The sequence below is a fragment of the Acomys russatus genome, chromosome 17 (genome assembly GCF_903995435.1).
Source record: "Acomys russatus chromosome 17, mAcoRus1.1, whole genome shotgun sequence".
Taxonomy (NCBI): domain Eukaryota; kingdom Metazoa; phylum Chordata; class Mammalia; order Rodentia; family Muridae; genus Acomys; species Acomys russatus.
The window spans coordinates 800,447-821,217 of record NC_067153.1 but is presented as its reverse complement, the minus strand read 5'-3'; the positions used below and the strand labels follow the sequence as shown (position 1 = coordinate 821,217).

Here is a 20,771-nt window from a genome sequence, read left to right as displayed (position 1 = left end):
CCATTACCTATGTGATTTCTCTGTGGGTTTACACACACACACACATACACACACACATACACACATGATTTGGAATGACTATAGCTCCTTTATAGGAGCACATAAACATATTCTGAGGGAAAATTATATTTTTGACTTCCAGGACTCTTAAAAGCACACACTTTGTAAATAATCCCAAAGGTCTGTGAACCAAGGCACAGAGAGACACATGCTATGACACAAATGATGTCATATGACCCTCTGCAATTGTTACCAGATGTGGCAGGCCAAAGGATGGGAAACACAACTTCCATTTAACACACAGACTTCCTGGTGTTTGATGGGATGGATGGGGGGAGGGTCTTAGAAAAAAATGAAGGTTTGATGAATGAAGCCCCTTGCTTAATTGCACTAAAGTAGTAAATTTTAAATAATAAATAGATTTACTAATTGAGGACTAGGAAATACATTTTGTTATTATTCAAGAAAAATTAAAGATCTGGAGAGGCTGAGTAGAAGGCAGTGAGGAGAGAAGGAAGACTATGTTGCCATGGGATACATAAGCTCTGTAAACCACACACACTTGTGGGGTTTATTGGCAAAAATGGAAACAGAATTTGTTTCAAGAGAAGATGTTTTAAAAAATAAGAAAATATTCTTTCACTCAACAATATTCTAATCTAATTGCTTTCTAAATTTTAGTGTGAACAGTGTACCAATCTTTAAAAAAAAAAATCTCAAAGCTAAGGCTAGTATTTATTCGTGTTTGTTTGATATGAGCAGTTTTTTTGCTATTTTATCTCTTGCCCCTAATATTTGAACAGACTGGCTCCTTTTTCATCATGTTCTCATTTCACTTGGACAATAAGGTTAAACTTCTGGGGGAAAAATTGGACGCCTGGTTATAAATCTGAATGTCAAAGAGGCTCAGAGAAGTAAGTATCCTACTTCCAGACCATAGAAAAACATTTATGCATTTTATGGGCTCCTTGTCCACGTCAGTGCGTGTTGTGTGATTTAGAACTAGGTGTTGCTTGGGAGAATCAGCTGAGTCTCATGAGTATTGCCAGCCATCCCTTCACACCTCCAGGCATACACCCTTCCCCCAACTTTCATCATCTTACCATCAGTTCTCTTAGGTTGACCAAGAGCTAATTTCTGAGTGAGTAATAGGGATTCTTGATTCAAGTTTATTTGCTTCCTTTTGTGAAGTGTTGGGTTATGGTGAAGCAAGTCAGGCTTAAGTCAGGCTATTGGTGGTGGCTCAGAGGGAAAGCCAGCTTCCCCAGCATGCTGTTTTATAGCTACAAAGTAAATGTTCTAAAAATCAGCAAATGCCAACAAGGCAAGTGCATCTGTTGATATGGCTTACAAAAGAGGTAAGTCTGCTAAGTCACCTTCTCTACTGGTTCTAAGTACATGAGAGCATGTTTATAGCAAGTCCTCTTCAAATTTTAAAAAATGAAAAAACACCCAACACCCCTAAGCTACTTCCTGAATATCAATTCTATACAGTGAAATGGATTTACAAATATATTGGCGCTTCTCAGGTGCATTCCATTCTCACTAGAGCTCTCTGAAAGACTATTGACCTCATTTGTGCATCAGGGAAGGGCAATTCCAAGAAGTGAAATACTCCAAGTGTGAAGCACTCTGCCCAAAAGTGAGAGTCCTGTTCCTCCCACATGATATTTGCTGCCTCTGCACTGCGAGTGGTAGGCAAGTGATTTGCTTAGTTTAGGTGGCAAGGCGCGTCTTGCGTCTGTGGTTGCTCTTCTGCTCGGTTTTGCTCTTGGGAAGCGTGTACAGAGGAGTAGATGGATGGTGTTACCACAGGGAACTCTGCTGATTTTTACACCTATGTAGGTAAGAGGCGATGGAGCAATAGAGGGGTTTCAACAGCAGATGTAAAGGTGGCCATTTCATTCTACGGAGGACCTACTCGTCTTCCTTTTAAAAGCCACTCACTGATAGTGGCAGTGTGACAGCCAGCCTGTGCTATAATGAGTTTTCCAACCATGCTGACTGAGATGAACATCATAGCTTTTCTCTCCAGGAAGCTGGAAAGCTGTGCCTTTGAGAGATCCACAGTCACGGTTTAGCCTAAGGGGGTAGCTGATATGAGGGAATGAAAAGAAATTTTGATAAGAGTGGGAGAGCGCCACTGTTTGCTTAAAAATTTCCTCTTTTTTTCAGATCATCTGAGATATTACAGATATTACAGAGCACTGAAGAAGTCTAACAACAGAAATTTTGCTTTAATAACTAAACTAGTAGCAGTGTCCTATTTATGGGAGTCTTGTGCCAAGCATTCACCCAAGCTGACCTTTATCTAAAAGTATATAAATAACCTCAGAAACTATTAGTGTTATTTTATTTTTTAAGAGATCGTGGTTTCAAAAGGTTAAATGCCTCACTAAGGTTACATAGCTAGAAAATAGCTGAGTGAAATTCTAAGTCAGTTTCTTTAATCCAAACTCTTACTGCCTAACTAAACCTAACCCAATGTTTCTTCAGTTTGACTGCATTTCCAAATCTCCTGGAAATGTCCTAAACCAAGTGTAGTCAACCCCTACCTCCAGAACCTCTAAGTATGCATGAACATGGGGTGAAGGCTGAACTATTGTCCGTTTCCCCTCCTGTGCTTAAGCCTGCAGTAACTCTTTGAGGACAGAAATGAATTTTATGAGTGATATTAGCATGTATTGATCTTACATGTTACATCTGCTTTCTCTACTGACTACCTTTTTTAATTTGCACAAACTCTCTGAGCTCCAGTGGCTTCCTCTGAAAATTGGTTATAGAATAGTAATCTATATTTCATAAGGTACTCATGAAAGTCTATAAAATAACATATGTAAAGCACCTAGCATAATATTTGACTCTTTTCTTGGTCACTCACGTGATTCCATTTTCTTGAACAAATGAATAACACTGTGAAATGGTGAGAGTCATGAAATAGTGTTGTGAAGATCCAGATGAGTCTCCAAAGTCATTTTAAACTTCAGATTGACTCATATTCAATATCTCTTTTCTATGTGGGAAATTTAAAAATGCATTTAGCTCAAGAATTCAGCAATTCCAGATATAAAAACAAAAATAACATTCAGAATAGTAAGCATCATAGGTTAGCAGAAACTTGTACACCTCTAGTACAAGAACTAAAGAACAAAATGACCCAAATTGCTTTACATAATTATTATGCTGCTGTTTCTTTTGTTCTTTTTCTGAGACTCTCATGTGTCCATTTGGGACAAAACACTGATTATGGGGTCTATTGAAAGTTAGGATTTTAAGCTACAGACAAAGGAAATCCAGATATAACAACAGCAAAGTTGTTAAACTTATACTCTTGAACTTAAATAGAAAGATGTATTACTAATAGAATTTCTCTTTTGGGAAAAAATATAATTCCTAGTCTGGGAGATGGCTCAGAGGTTAAGAGCACCGACTGCTCTTCCAAAGGTCATGAGTTCAATTCCCAGCAACCACATGGTGACTCACAACCATCTATAATGAGATCTGGTGTCCTCTTCTGGCTTGCAGGCAGGATATTGTATACATAATAAATAAAGAAATCTTAAAAAAAAAAAAAGTCTTAGGAGACAATAGCCATTCTTGGTCTTGACAAACACTGATGAAGCTCAGTCTGGGGCTCTAAATACCATGAACTTGTAAAAGCAGTTGGACTCATTGAAGAAATCGCATTCTAGATCTGGGCCAAGAAATGTACATGGTGGCCTGTAACATTTGTAAGATTATAAAGCTAGAATGTTCCCAGTAACTGTGAGGCTCAGGCTAAAACTCCTTGGAAGCCAGTCAAAGGGGCTTCCACTGGTCAAAGCTGGGGAAGCTCAGGAATAATTAAAAACAACTTCACAACAAAATGAAACATACCAAAAGTCTTGAAATTCATCTGTTAACAATCATATAAAATGAATACATTCATCATCTTTGGAAGACACTAGGGAACAAACAAATGGGTTTTTAAATATGTAAATAAAGGAAAGAATAAATGATGACTCCTTCCTTCCTTATGAACAGTATCTTAGGGTTACCAAAAGAAAAGGCCATTTTAATAGAAATATTTCAAATAATTAACAAGGAATGCAAAAGCTAAAATACATTATTTAGAATATGCTCCAGTGTATATGAGAGAAAGTGTATATGAGAATATATATATATGTATATACACACATAAATATATGTGTGAAAGTCTCATATATCTACATATAAATACTAGGGAAAGGGAGAGAGAAGGGATCAGTTGTTTTTTCTAGTATGAGTCAGCAGAAGCAGCGCCTCATGCATCTATTTCACCATCCAGAATTAGATTTGAATCAGAACTAACCACCTGATGACTATTTTGCAAGAAATACGGATAAAGAAACACAATCAGCAATGTCATGGTATTGGAATCAGGACAAATCTCTTAGCTTCTGAAGCGAATAAGAGAAAAATAAAAGCAAAAAAAAAAAAAAACAAAAAACAAAAAACAAAACCAAAACCAGATAAAAGCATACTCTGAATTATTAGAGATCTCACAGGCATATCAGCTAGTTTTATTGTTTGAACCTTATTGAAATTTTGGTTCAACCCAGAATACAATTTTTGTTTCTTTTTTTCTTTTCTTTTATTTTTTTTCTTTTCTTTTCTTCTTTTTTTTTTCTTTTTTCTTTTTTTCTTTTTAGTTTAACGAAGCAAATTTAACTAGAAACTTCTGGAAACTAGCTATATAACTGAACATAGCAAGAATTTTTTCTAAAGTATTTTAGTGGAAAATAGTGTAGTGTTATTGTATATATATGTATATATATATATATATATATATATATATATATATATATATATATATATTATAAGAGATACAAGTTATTTACAAATGGGTGGTATATGCTGGGGATCTGCATAAAAATCAGCTCGTGTAGAAACCTAGCTGTGGCTGAAATGAAATAGGACCGTCCCTTGGTAAAACTGCCACAAGCTGAGTTATAGGCACATGGGAGGGGGCACATTGTGCTGTTTGTTTGATATTTTCTGTGGTAACATCTTGATCGGTGGTGTGGACTGAACCGAGTGATGCGCACACATTAAGAAGACACTCTGCACTTAGCTACATCTCTAGTCCTGTAGTAATGTTTTCCTTGTAAATAGTAGCATTCTTTATAATCATAGGATATAACAAAAATGCATCAAACTGAATTTATATTCCTCACTCTTAATTTTAGGCTAGAAATGGATTCTATTGGGGTTTATGTCATTTCAGACTTTTTCCTTAGAAACTTAAATGTAGCTTTATTTTGTGTTTCATGATGAAACCATTTTTCTTATTTTCATGATTATGTAAACCAAATCAGTTGGTTCTCAGCTGTGAGCCCCTGGAGAGAAAAGGCCACTTTTTACTTTTGTATTCCCCATAATTCATACATAATACTGCTACCTATTGAAAGCAGTGATTATATAGAGGCCCAGGCTTCTGAGGGATTAACTTGATGAATTTTCTGCTTTACCAAAATGAGAAAGTGACAGTTGGAAGAAGCTGTGCTGTGAAGTTTGATCCTTCCCTCAGCAATATGCGACTGTATGCCATCCCAAGATGCTGAGCCCAAGCATCAGGAAGCCATGTGGTTGCAAGGGGAAGTCTTCATGCAATAGTGCTGCACGACCTGTTGCTATGTTACCAGGACATGATGTCTGACAGGTAGGTTAGGTGAATTGTGCATTTGTGATTCACAATATTGTCACCTCATAGTGAGTTTATTGGTACATAATCCCACTATAAGTCAGGAAGCATCTGTGCAGTCAAATATAATGTACACCAAGTTGATAGTCAAATGTATGGGTAGGTGATTCCCGATGGGCCAGCCATGAGACCATTAGAGGGAAATCTAGGAAAGCAAAGCCTTTCCAGGATATGATACTAGAAGTCATGGAAGATGGCAGCTAGAGAAGCATACCACATAGTGTTCATGGGTCATTCCGATGAGCAAATGGAACAATCCTGTAACACTTAAAGCAAGCGTTTCTAATCTGCTGCTTCTTCCACAAGCTCCCATTTCATTCCATGGTTCTCACACTGTGCCTCCTATTGAGTGTGATCCTAGCACAAGTTGTCTGAACTCATAACACTTTTTCCTAAGCACTCTCCTGCTGGAGACTTCTGCTTCTTGGCATTGTCTGCAAAAGGTTTTAACCTGAAACATATGACCTTTGTTCATCTGCCTGGACACACTCAACTGTTCTCACTGCCAACTTCCCAGATAAACTGCCCAGAGAAAACTTTCTCCTGACTGCTACCTGCAGGGGCACCTGCCTGACCTCTACTATTTCCTCACAAGGAATGTCCTCCATTCTAGTCTCTAGTCTAATGTTACATAGCTTTCATCATCAAGGTCCAGCTCCACTCTTGTAGCATTTTCCTGTGTTCCATACTAGGACTCTAGCAGGTGTTTTACATGTGTTACTTATTGGAACATTACACAAAATACCTGCTGTTTACTGTCACTTAACTTTTGCACGCTGTTTATTCTCAAATCAATATATATAATTATTAAACTTGTATGCTCCAGGTAATATTGGTCCTTGTGAATATATAAAGAAGAATAAAATACTTTCTTGACTCCCAATCTAGTTAACAAGATAAAACACAAAGTACATTAATTTCTCAAGGGAAGGATTGCATTTTAGTTTTAAATAACCATTTCTGGCAACATTACAAGATGTTTCATAAGTCACTATGTGACAAACTGAACCACTTCTATAATATACACAGCCCCTCTTCACCTAATCTGTAATCAGCCTGAGAGGCTTCAGGACCCCGGGACTGGGGACCAGGAGGCTTCTGCCGAAGTTGAAGCAAATCTGCTATAAAGGAGAAGTGTACAAGAAGAGTATTAATGCTGAGCTTGACGAGCAACTTGAGGTATTGACTTGCGTGCTGAACAAATCTATTTAAAAGGAATAGTCACGGAGTAGTAATACGAGAGTTCTGACTCACCAAAGCTAAATATGTAAAAGGGAACCAACATCTAATGTTTATAACCCTACCAATGTATGTATGCATATATACATATAAAATGTACATATATACATACATACATGTGTATACACACACACACACACACACACACACACACACACACACACATATATATATATATATATATATATATACACATACATACCATTTTTCTTTAGTCTTTTGTAACAGTGTATTTCCTCCCATAGGCACTCCTTTAGTTCAGTCTTTAGTAGAACAGATCTGGCTATCTATCCTCAGCTTCTACTCAATGCCTAGCTTATGCTAAATACTTAGGTCATGCTTATTGAGTAAAATTTCCACACAGGGACTGAGAACTTCTGCCACAAATCAGAGAGCTCAGCCTGGTGTGGTGGCGCATCCCTTCAATCCCAGCACTCAGGGAGGCAGAGCCAGGAGGACTGTTGTGAGTTTGAGTCCAGCCAGTTCTACAAAGTGAGTCTAGGATGGCCAAGAAACTCTGTCTTGAAACAACAACCCCCTCAGCCCACCTGCCAAAAAAAGGGGGGGGGGGAAGAAAGAAGAGACTTCCCTTCTAATGTTCTCGTAGATGTGAGAACCCCTCAACTCAGAACACTGACCTCTTCGAGCAACATTTCCCATTTAGGGACAGTTGGGGACACAGACATGCTGGGTGCTGTGTTCCACTTGTTGATGAGAAAACATGTATCTTGGATCCAGACAGTGAACCTTGAACCTTCTTTACATGAGCATACTTAGTTGTGTCCTTGCTGACTGCTTTATTGGAGGATTTCAGAAGAAAGACATTTGGAAATGTCAAAAGAGAATGTTTTAGTTTAGTTCTGCTGATGTGAGGCAATAGACAGAAATAAGGAAGACTGAAAGTATGAAAAATCCTGAATAATGTGTATATTTTGTATGTCAGTAGAGTCTGGACAGAAATGAAAGAAACTAACACATGAGTTATCTAAAACAATGCAAAATGAAGGAAAGAGGCTCATGCAATGGAGACATATTGTCATTGTTTACTGTTTGCTCAATGGATACCCTCATCTTCATCTTTAAAATTTTCCTTATATATCAGGAAACGGTGCTTCACAAAGACTACTGAAAAGGGTCCCATTTATGCTAGGAAGTAATATTTGATCAATACTCACCAATCTTGGTTGTACTACCATGTTTCCTTAGTATGATACAATTTAGCCCAAGACAGAAGTCACAATTTTTCATCAGTGTGATGGAAGAAAGACTATTTTATTAATTCTTGAAAGAGTTCCTCACTTTGAAAAGGGATATCAATTATAAAGATTCTCTCTTCCATGACCATGCAGTGTGGAAAGATGCTGCGCTGAGCAACCGCAGCATGCCAAGGAGGGCAGGGTGAAACATGGAAAGGAACAGGACGCTTGGTATGATTGGAAAACTAAATTGAGTTGTGAGTTGGGCTGGGGACAGACGTCAATGGTGAAGCCCTTTTAGAGCCTGTGAAAGGCCCTCACTTTCATCCCCAGGACTGGAAAGGTAGAAAAAATTAAGCAAAAGCAAAAACTCTCTGTAAGCCCTCACTCTGGCTTTCTTATTTTAAAAAATGTGTTTAGTGTCCTCTGACTTGGATCTTCTGTTTAATTTTCCAGATAAAAGCATCTCAACTTTTAGTTGGAATTCCAACTTAAAGTTTACAATGGAGTGACCAGATTAAGGGGCCAGGAGTTTGGAATACAGGTCAGTGTGGCTGAAGCAGGCCTGGGAACGAGTGACTTCTGCTAAGAGAATGTCTATAATGAGACGAGGAACTGAGGAAGAGGCTTTAGGATGCAGGAACAATTCACAGTGAACACAGCCTGAGGTATGTGTTGGCATGGTCTAAATTGTGTGGAGGTTGGGGACTGTAATGTCAATCTGTGAGGGAGAGGACAGAGGAGGAAAATGCCTACTTGAGACTTGCAGGGCACTGTTTACACTTTACAGATGTGCTAACCAAGGCTCACTAACTAGACCATGTGGTGCTCAAGGGCGTAGACTTTGTCTATATTCATCTCTGACTCCCTGGTGTCGCACAGCAGGTGATTAGTTAGGACGCTGAGTAACAAATGAGCAAACTTTACAAATGAGCAAACTTTAGAAAGAAAACTGTATCTTCTGTTATATAGTTGACAGCTATAAAGCAGAACATATATTCAATGCCTGGGATTCCTCCCAGAACACCCTACAATAAGCAAATACAGTAGAAAAAGTTTGCGGCTTAGGTCCTGTAGCACAAGATGAAACCTGTTGGGGGATATAGAATAAGAGGGGCCTCATTCTCTTAGGCCACAGTGAGAGGTGCTTGTGTGTGTGTGTGCGCGCGCTCACGTTGTGTGTTTCTCTTTTTAAAGACATTTCAAACGGATGTTTTTGAGCAAGTGAGAACGATATGCCCCAGTACTGAAACAATCAGAACAACAACAAAAAAAAGTTTTGTCCTGTCACCGAAAGCCCACCCACACTGAAACAAGCGACCATTCAATAATCAGAGTCTATCTGGTACCAATAGATTGGTTTAGAGCCTGAAGTTATTGTAATGTCGCTCTTATATTGTCATTGACAGAGTCAGGTAAAATCTGTAGGAGATGTTAAAAGAAATAGAAAGACTTGACTTTAAAGCTGCAGAAATGATCATTGAGCATAGGGTGTAAGGAGCTCCCAAACTCCTAATAACCTCAGAGCAGGCTGTGTGTGTGACTAAAGGACCAGGCTCTGCATGAAGACCAAAGCACTACGGAAAATCAGAGGGCTGCAGGACGCTATGGGCCGAGGAAGGATTCATGATCACGAGTGAATAAAGACAATGCTGAAGGGTAGGGAAGAGTAGTGACGTTAGAGGAGGCATGGAAACGGTGAGGGTTGAGACCTTCAGGAGAGACCTTGAGTGGAAAAGTATACCCATGGCACTTTATTTTAAACCTCTTTCTAACTAAGCGTCTATTGTTTATCAGTTGGATTGTTACCCATTAAAGATTTCAACCTGGTCAGCCCAGGATTTTCCAAAGATGACATTTTCATAAGCTGACCTACTTTTCTTCAAAGAAAAATCATGCTGAATTTTAATTCAATCTGTGTTCTCAGTAAGTATTTCTTTCTATTAAGCATACATTAAGCAGTTAAAAAGTGAGGCTCATCATCAAGTCGCCACTTCAGATTATGGATATTTAGCAAGTGTAGGCCACATAGGAAACCAATAGCCATTTACTGGATCAATAGAAGAAATGAGAGAAAAAGAACAAAAGAGCTTGGACAGGTGCAACGCGTCATCTAACCAGTGTTTTTTACTCCTATCTGTAGGGCAGGTGGTTATCAGGAGCCAGATTACACATGCAGTAGAAATGATGGTCATTTCCATTTCCCTTCAGAGCAGTTATGACTATCGTCTTTTTCTAGAGTTCTGGAACTTCTCAATATCCTGAGTGCTACAATATGAGCAGTCCCACTGTTTCCTCCAGGAAAAACTCAACATGGAGAAAACCAAAAGATAGCTTAGAGCTAGAAGATGGCTTAGTGAATAAAGACATCTACTGCCAAGTTGGAGACCTGACTTCAGTTTCTGCTGCTTACATGGTGGAAGAGGAGAGCCAATTCCTAGCAAGTTGTCCTCTGATCTTCAGATGAGTGCTTTGACAAATGTGCGCACATGCACAGCACACACATACACATACATGCACACATGTACATGTACATACATGCACACAAGTATACCCATATGTGCACAAACACACACACATGCACACACAGGAACACACACACATACACAGGTAACAGTATTTGTTTTAAAGATAGCTTCATGTTATCAAGGGACAGACATCAAGATTGTGCTTCCATCTCATAATACTATAAATGAAACAGTAAATAATCCAGGGAAACATTTAGTTACCCAAAATGAAACACTGACGCTATAGAAAATGTGCTGACCTGAGGGAGAGAGGAGGCTAACAAGGAATGTGAGGAGGAATAAGCAGTTATTTACAATAACAAACTCCTTGCTTCCAGTGGTAAATTATTCCGAACAACAACAGGCTGAAATCCTTTGCATAAGCACAAGCTGAATAAGATAAACATTTTAGACACTGCCCGAGACTGGGAAGACCACCTCAGCATTCCAGACTCCTCTGTGTTGCTACATGGTGGTGTGGGCGGAAAGGCCACCAGCCTCGACACCAAAATGGCCTGATCTCTGGTTGACTTTGGCTTCTAATAGTTATTTAAGACCTCTGAGTCTGTATCCCATCCTTAAAATAAAGGTAATTGTATCGGCTTCCAAAGAGTGGTGTCAGATTCAAGACAGCATTTTAGAGGAAGCTTGATCAGGGGCCTCATGAATTGTGGAAGCTCAATACTGTGCATTTTACTGATTCTACAACCAAAACAGGCTCAAATTTCTGCTTCCACTCTGTTATGTGAAAATTCATGCGTACTTTGCTGAGGTCAAGAGGGATGGTACCTCACTGCCTTATACAAAGGTAATTAATCTACCTTCTCATTTTATACAGATAAATTTCTCTGGAACAGAGACATGTGAAAGAAAAAGGCAAGGAGCTCTCATGATCAAAGACAGCAAAACAAGATGGTGGGGGTGGTGGTATAAATGTTTTTTGTCTCAATTCTACTGTAGATCTTAGTTCCTTCTGCTCTTTGGCCACTCATGGTCACTCTTCAGTGTAATTTAGTCTGATCCACTATCATTTTCCTTACAGCAGCTGGCGTGGTGGTTCTCAGCTACAGGCTCACTGAGCAAATGGAAATTTTGACCAAATGATTCTGTACCACTCAGTACAAGCTTTCTTTTCTGTTCTTAGATATCCAGAGATCATATGTGTAATGATCTATATATGCCCAGGCGTTGTGCATTCTCAATGGGAATATAGATTGCTGAGAATTTCAAGTTTTTGTTTAAATATGCATAGGACAAATGGACAGAATTTGAGTCTTCCATTACAATAAAAGAAAGACCTTCTAATTTTTAGTTATTGATATTGGTGTAAATCTCCAAATCTAAAATATGCCTTTAAAACCCACAGTATCTTAAGAGTGAGATTTCTTTAAAATTTAAATCTGTGCAGCTGTTGGAGAAATCTGCTTTTTGAGTAGGAACCAAAGTGGCATGGGTGGGACCCAGAGTTTCTGCTTTTGTACCTATGACATACTAGAGTTCTGGAAAGAGTAATGTTAAGGAGCTCAAAGAGTAGGCTCCCCATTTGTATAACACAAATGCAGGACAATCTGTAGGCGGGTCTATGGTCTCTTTGACTATGGATGTAGTTGTAATACTATTAACTCTCTGACGTTGAGTCTTGGGAAAATGTGTGAGGCAGCATTAATTTATGTTTTTGAATTCTGTTCCCATATACTCCTAGGTATATTTGCACTTTGTAATTTTATCCCTGTCCTCATGACTTCTCTTCAGGAAAGTCACATCACAAATCACTAATCAGGGCAAACCAGTTTATGCCCACTTTCTGTTATTTGTGTGTGTGCGGAGGGAGGGTCTTGAATGTGTTACAGTGTTCATTCTGAGGTCAGAGGACAATTTATGAGAACTTTTTCTTTCCTTTGACCATGTGTGTCTGGCCGATTAAGAGCATGTCTCAAGGATTGATGGCAGGTGACTTTCCACTGGGCCATCTTATCAGCTCCCTGTCCAAGCTTTTAACATAAGCATCAAGGACAAAGACAATTATAAGGAAGAATCTTACCCTCAAACAATGAATCTCTCATTGTAAAAGTTCAGGTACAAGAGTCTTTGGGTATAGCAATATTAGCGTAAGTGAAGCTTTCCTAGTAGAGGGCTAGAATACAAGGTTATTGGCAGCACTGACTGCCGCCTTCTTTATTTTTCAGTATTTGGTTGTAAGATCACCAAACATATAGCTTTAAAAAGAAATAAAAATCAAACAGCACCAGAGTTCGTGTGAAAGTCAGTCCCCACTCTCCACTCCCCTGTTCATTGGCTAGATCTGGGTAGGTGTTTGGAGTTTACTCCATGTATTGTCCTTGGCTGGTGCCATAGTTTGAGCAGGACCCCTGGGCCCAGATCTGCCTATCATACTATTCTTGTAGGTTTCTAGGACCCTCTGGATCCTTCTATTCCCCATTCTCCCTTGCTTCTCTCACCTAGAGTCCCAATAGGATGTCCTCCCCTCTGTCCCACTTTCCTGGTAAATGAAAACTTTCATGGGACATGCCCCTTGGGCTAGTGTCCAGATATAAGTGAGTATATAACATTTGACTCTTTCTGCTTCTGGGTCAACTCTGGTGCCCCATATTTGACCACGCTTCCTAGGTGGGGAGGCCTGGTGGCACTCAGAGGGAGGATAGCAGGCTACCAAGAAGACACTTGATACTCTATGAGCATATACAGGGGGAGGAGGTCCCCCTCAGTCATAGTCATAGGGGAGGGGAGTAAGGGGAAAATGGGAGGGAGGGAGGAATGGGAGAATACAAGGGGTGGGATAACAACTGAGATGTAATATGAATAAATTAATAAAATATATTAAAAATTCAAAAAACTCAAACAGCAGATTTATAGGCTGAGTTATAGAATCATTCACTGCTGATCTCAGAGAGTGAAGAGCAGAGGGTAAGCAAATGCAAAGTGACCACTGTCATCCAAGTTATGAAAATAATCAGAGTATACCTTAGTGATAAAAACATAGGACTTCCACGCCAGTGGTTGCCGCCAGTAATGACTGTGACATTCAAATAGAGATTTTATTTTATTGGTGACAGCATACAGCAACATCACCTTCGTTTTTTGTCTTACCAGGCACTCCAGCTTGGATCCAGAAGTTAATATCAGTTCCTTCTCCACCACTAAAGACCTTGGTGACATTGAGGGGCTGCAGCAGACTCATGATCTCCTTCATGATAGCTCTGGCCTTGTCACTGCCGGTGAACTGTATCCCGGACGGTAAGAAGGTTCCTGAGTCAGACTCCATCACCAGACTGTACCTGGAAGCATTTGCCTAAACAAAATTTAAAAAGGTAAGTGTTTTATTCCCATATGCTTCTTCTGTGCTATCAAATAATTATCTTCCTACAGATTGCTGTCAAAATAATATTACTCTGATCAATATCTACTCTGTGTATTTCCTGTTGGTTCTAAGATACATAATTTCCTATCCTGAGGTTAGCCAAACCTAAGAGTTGACTTGGAAAGTTACAAAAAATATAATGGAGGGAATGTAATAAAATCTTAATTATTCTTACTAGCAACAGTAGTTTTTGAACCACTTTGCTTAAGGCAACACTGTACTAGAATGTTCTTTGTACTTTGCAGGAGGAGAAAGTAATCATCCCTCTTACCCAACTATGTACACTGTAACATAAACTCTAGCTGTTCTAGCAAGAGAATGCCCACTTGTGCAATAATGGCACAATGTCATAAGAACAACCAGCTACTTTCTGGTTTAAGTCCTACTCCAGAAGATGAAAGACAAACAATGCCATTATCAGGCCAAGGACCTTTGTTAGACAAGTCATAGCCACTTGAGGAGAAATTGATACTATAACTTGGTAAACTGACGTAGTATTAGACTGACTTTAATGATGCATTGTTGTAGCCATAGATTAATGCATCTTTCTCCCCTCAACAGAGAAGCTTCCATTTGCTCAAGATGGCGAGTAACACAGGCCAGGGGAAGAAGATAAAAGATGACAGAATTATCAGTCCTAAGTCAAATATAGCAAACCTCATCCTTCCAAAACTCAGAGTTAATTGCCAAAAAAGAGGCAGAAAAATTATAAGAGCCGGCGGAGGCAGAGGGTGGCTATGAGGAAACAGTGCCTTCCGGACATAGCAGGGCAGTAGTACAAATGAATGCACAGCAGTGCGACAGTAGGTACAAGACCTGTGCAAGCCCAAATCAGACCAGATCTTGGCATATATAATGGATTTGAACATCAAATTCTATCCCTAGTCTCGGAGTGATTGGCAATAGTTAGCTGTTGGAAGAAAAATAGTTTTCTATAAAGTAAGTCCAGGGGAAGCCTACACATTCAAGGATATATGGGCAGCACAAATTGGTTTAGATAAAGAAAATCAAAAGACAGGTTGGGAGTAATGGATCTGAGAAGAGTAGAGGAGGGGTGAATATGATCAAAACACATCATACAAAATTCTCAAATAAGTAATAAAAAATTTTAACCAAGGTTAAGAAAACATGATCCTACTCATAGTTGTGTTTTTGCATAATTATAAGTGAAAACTTCAATGTTCCTATAATAAATGTAACTATCTTTTCTGTAGGATGCAGATACTGCCTCATGGTATTATTATTTGAAATAGTAATGTGTAATATATTTTCATTTATACCCCATATTAAGGGCTCATCTAACTGTGTATTGATGCCAGGTCAGCAGGTGGACACGTAATTTGGAAGTTTTAATCTCTGCTCTGCCTCTACCCCAAACACTGATGGAAGGAGAAAAGTAAAACTATAATAGATCTTGCAAATGAAAAGAGAATTGCCCAAGAGCAGGCAGCTCTTGTGTTTCCAAGAAGAAAGGCTGGCGAAGTGCTCTTAACTATGCATTGCTTAGGTTAAAAGTGAAGCCTGTTGGCATTTTAGTGCCCATACCTGACACTAAACAGAACCCTGGTGAGGTGGACATGACCTTGGGATCATTGTATTTCATCCTTTATACAGCAATTGCCACTCCTGACTACCCAAGAAGACCTACCACCCACTCCGTCTCTCCTCGTGTCAACACACCTTGAGCTTTGCCTTTTCTGTCTATAGGATGTGACAAATGCTTTTACCTAAGTTTGAGTGTGGACTTATAGCCTCTTTTAAACCAAAGTAAGAGTGGTTGCATGAGTGCAGCTTACCAGGGCTTCTAGTCTCCTTTTTGCTACTTTATTTATTTATTCACTGTCCTAGTCATAGCCCCATACTAGTAACACCATCCCTCCCTCTTTTCCTTTCCCTCCTCTATTCCTCAGATAAGTGGATCCCCCTCCCCTGTCCCATACATCCCTGCTCACCAATTCACATTAAGGCTGAATGTGTCTTCTTCCACTGTGGCCTGGCAAGGCAGTCCCACCATGGGCGAGTGATAAAAAAGCCAGCAACAGAGTCCACATCAGGTTCAGGCCCTGCTACTCTTACTAGAGTGCCCACATGAAGCCTGAGCTGCCCCTTGACTAAATCCGCTAGCACACCTCTTAAATGCTTTCTGTTTCTTGAATTGCAAAAAGATGGAAATCCCGGAGACAGGAATGTTGAAATTTGGAATGTCACTGTGAAATGACATAGGATATTGATGGACACTCAAAACTTGATGTAAATAAATGTGCCACAGGCTGTGGACATAAGAGATGAAAAGCCTAGGCTTCGGAATTATCCAGTGTGAGTTTGATCTCACGGTTACCAATCTTTGTCTGTGTGCATCTGGCATTTGATGTAAACATTTAGTTTATTCTTCAGTGAAACAGGGATGATAGTCATATCCAGTTTGGAAAAGCTGTAGTTTGGTTTTAGACACAAGGAACATTTGATAAACAGCAGCATCACTGCTTTTTCTCTTTTTAGCACTGAGCATCTCAGATTTTCAAGGATGGTGCCAGGGTAAAGTATCCTGTCTGCTGACTATGATACAGTCAGTTCCTGGGGAGCACTTCCTCCAAGCCAGCCATTGTGTGAAATCCTTTACAGCTCGTCCCATGGGTGCTAAGATAAGCTACTATAGTCTTTATACAAGTCTATGCAAGCACTGAGGCTGAGTCAGGTTACCAGGTGTCCTCAACCTTGCCTAGGGCTAGCCATGGAGAAAAGTGTGTGGTAGGAGCACATCCCTGTTCTTCCTTTCATTGTTTGGTGTCCCATCTCCAGATGGCCGCTTATAATTTTCCAGCCGTAAGTCTTTACTTTTAAGTCAGAAATACAAAGAATGTCATTAAGGATAAGTAGATTTTAATTTTTGCATGATCATAATACAAAGTCTACTCGGCTAGAATTTATTATCTCTGCTAATAGAGTAATTTAATTAAGCACAGAGAAGAGTGAAAACACAAATAAAAACATCTTGCTACACAATTTCCTTCCAATTAGGAATCAAAGCCTAAAATAATAAAACTTCCCTTCAAGCCAAATAAAACAGGATGTGTATAGATAGTAGCAAACTAGAATCTTGGCATAGTAGAAAGATGCTTGCTTTCCATTCAGGTATGGTTCCATTAGCTGTTCCTAACTTGATAGCAGTATGCTATTGTTTTCTACTCATATATAAACATTGCCATATGTTTCCTATAAAGATGCAAGAAAACAAATCACTCACTATACATTGTACTACCTTTTCTGCAGTTATGGAGTCATCTAAGTTTTGGCATCTAAATTGTAGCATCACTCTGAACAAAGGAACTGGAATAAACTGCTTTCACTCAGGAATGTGTTGTCACACACATCCTCATTAACATGAGTAGCTGGTGTTGGTGGGGAAAGCTGGTCACCGTTAGTGACAGGGAGCAAAGCCATGCTCCGTGAACCCGCCCCCTTCTCAGCACGTGGAGCCAGACATTCTGTCACTTTGTTTACAGAGCATAGAGAAAAGCCTACTTCCTGAGACAAAATGGTTGCTGAGATGACCAACTCTGATGGAAATAAACTGGGACATCCAGAGGAAGAGTCTAAACAGCCCAAGGATAAGTTAGGATATAGTCTGCAATCCTCACTGCTCTCTTAACAAGCTTTTGTTTGTGTATCGGGATCTATGGAAATGAACACTCATTAACATCCAATGTATACAACCCAAAGAAGAGGAATGCTATCTGTGACCTCTTAGCAGCAGTCCTCAGATCAGTTACCATCTGCTTAGGGTTGCAGGGGTTCACAACTATCATAAGCTACAGTCACAACCTACACTTTTTTTCTCTTTATTCGTTTTCTTTTTCTTAAAGGTTAAGCAACTCAGCCAAAACCAATTTAGTAACAATTAGCATTCTTCAGTGGAAAAGCAAGATTAAAAAGAAGAAAACTGTTGAAAATACATATTAAATGTTTTAAATTGCTTGCTTTATAATATAAACACAAGGATGATGTGTGTATTCTTTGCTTTTATAAAATTCCCAGCAATTCTTTTTTTTAAAAAAATATAGGCCCATGTTCCATAGCTTTTCCTTTTCTCCCCAAAATTAGTTTCATTTTTTGTTTTAAGACTTAACTTTCTCATAGCATAGAGAAAATAATTTACCAGAAAATCATGAAAAAAATATGGCCATTTCCCCACCCTTTTCAACATATCTTTATTTTTTTATTTAAAGTGATATTGAAATCCCCAAGTCAAGTGAAAAGGAAGGAGCCTCCTAGTTATTTGAGTTAATAGTGTGGCCTCCTCACTTTAAGCTTCAAAGAAGATTAAGCCTGTACTGACATGGAGCAGTCAGCCCTAATACCACCTCTGGCTGTAAATGTGTCACAGATGATGGTGGTAACACTGTTTGGTGAAGTGGTAAGCCCAAAGAAGGTTCTAAAAGCAAACCATCCCTCCTGTGCTGCAATCATCTGCAATCACCAGGAACCCTGGTTCCAAGATGGAAGGCACTGGCTCCTGATAGAGCTCCAATCCAAACCTGGTGGAGGGTGGGTAGAGACGCATGTCTTACTGTAGAGCATCGGGAGCAGGATTTGCTTTCTGGTCAGGTCTATCCTGGAGCTCAAACTTTGTGTTTCTGACAGTTTCCAGCATTTGATTTTGAACAGCCATGGATACCCAGTGGGGAGGTAGGAAAAAAAAAATGATGACAAGGTCAGGTGCCATACGTTATTTTCACTTGACAGCTAAACTAGCTGAAGCCTGAGTAAATGGGTAGGCTTGGGTATGTTGCATTAGTACTAAAATTGCAGGCACCTATTGCAGTTTAGCCCTCATCGTGCTGGAGACAGGAGCAGAATGAACAGCTCCCTCAAGCCCACACCTGTCACTCTGTGTGTGTGCTCAGAGGCGTTCAACTGTGGGACATTGTTCCATTTTTTACAATATTATTTGAAGCACCTTAGATTTCAGTGGATTCTCATCTTTTCTAATCAAAGTCCATTGATAGTAGCCCTTACATGTATTAAGAAATATCATTGCTCCGTAAATGTCACTATGGCAACCATAACAAGTCAGCAGGCTAACAATACTGCATGAATATCAGCTAAAAGATATGTTTTAATTACATAAAACAGGACTCTATTCATTCTGATATTTGAGAAAAGAATGACATATCTAGAGTATTTGATAAATCAGTTTAAAGAGGGCTTATATGTCATATTAATGCCATTCACCATAGTCTGTAATTTTATTACTGATGTAGCAACAGAGCTGATGAAAGTCATGGGACTCGAGATCCCACAGTGACATTTTGATTCACTCTGTACCATGCATTGACACAGTATTTCATGTCATTGGCTTCATATTCATTTCTATATGCAGCTATAGAATGTTCCATACAGCGGCTTCCTAAGGACAGCTTTCTTGCCCTCTCTCTCTCAAAGCCGTTATGCCCCATTACTCTGCCAGTCTCTACCTATCTCTCCCAACTTTCTGACTTTTCCAGGTTCAAAGGTTAGAACTGAATTCCCAAAGCGATAAGCACTTCCTTCCACTGACTACTTCCTTTAACACCAGGCTTTTAAGGGGAGAAAGAGGCATGGCTCTGTGTTTGATGACGTGGGTGTGCAACGCAGCACAGCACTTTCTATTCAACTTCTCTTGGACAGCTCTTGGTTGTGAAGCCTGTGTCTTTAAATGCTTCTAAGATTACAGATGACAGATGGGTTCAGTTTCTTATAGCCACATATGTCATTTTATAAAAAAAATACAATAATTGTATTATTCCTCATTCTCCAGAGGGACAGAACTGATAGAATGAATACCTGATTCTCTCTCTGTCTCTGTCTCTGTCTCTGTCTCTCTCTCTCTCTCTCTGTGTATACATATATATTTGTGTATAAATATGCATATATAAAAGGAATTTATTAGAATGGTTTACAGGCTGTGGTCCAGCTAACTCAACAATAACTGCCTATGAGTGGAAGGTCCAGTTGTTCCATTGTCCATGAAGCTGGATGTCTCAGCTGGTCTTCAGTATACACTGGAATCCTGAAGAGGTAGGCTCTAATGCCAGTGAAGGACTGGACCTGCTAGTGGGGGTGAGAGCAAGCAGACAAAGAGAGAGCATCCTTCTTCCATATTCTTTATGTAGGTTTCCAGGACAAGGTATGGTTAAAGGTGAATGTTCTCAAAGATCTAGATTAGAAACAGGTCTTCCCATGTCAAATGATTTAATTAAGAAAAATACCACACAAGTATTCCCAATCATTTGAGTTTTAGTTAATTCCAGATGCAGTCAAGTTAACAACTACAAATAACCATCATCATCATAATAACTTTCTTGCCCTCAAAATAGACTAATTCATACTCAAGAATCAATCCAGTCCAAAGCCACTACTACTCGGCTCATGAACTTCCTTTCTTTAGGAAATAGACGCACATGAACACTTCTTGGTTGTGATAGCATCTCCATATGCTTTATTTGTTCACATACTTTTACTAATATTAGTAAAGATTAGAAATACAGCTTTGAGAAATGATTTTTAAGTGTTCTTTTCCTTCTTTACCTTCAAAAGTGCAGGAGTGGATCTGAAGCTTCTTGAAAAACAAATTAAAGCCAGGGCTCTTGGTTCATTTCTTTCCAAGCCTTTCATGATGAGTACTCCACAGCCCTAGCTAATATGCTGACCTGTTGTACTTTACTCCATTTGTGTTTTCTCCTTCTTTT

The 20,771-nt window shown here is 39.3% G+C and overlaps 1 protein-coding gene across 1 annotated transcript in view; it reads right to left on the bottom strand.

Moving 5' to 3' along the window:
* The window catches only part of Cpq (carboxypeptidase Q), a 324,103-nt gene that overhangs the window by 57,972 nt on the left and 245,360 nt on the right, over window positions 1–20,771 (bottom strand). The window contains exon 6 of the mRNA XM_051159454.1: window positions 13,773–13,974. Coding sequence (XP_051015411.1) covers window positions 13,773–13,974 — 202 coding nt within the window. The remainder of the gene's footprint in view (window positions 1–13,772; window positions 13,975–20,771) is intronic.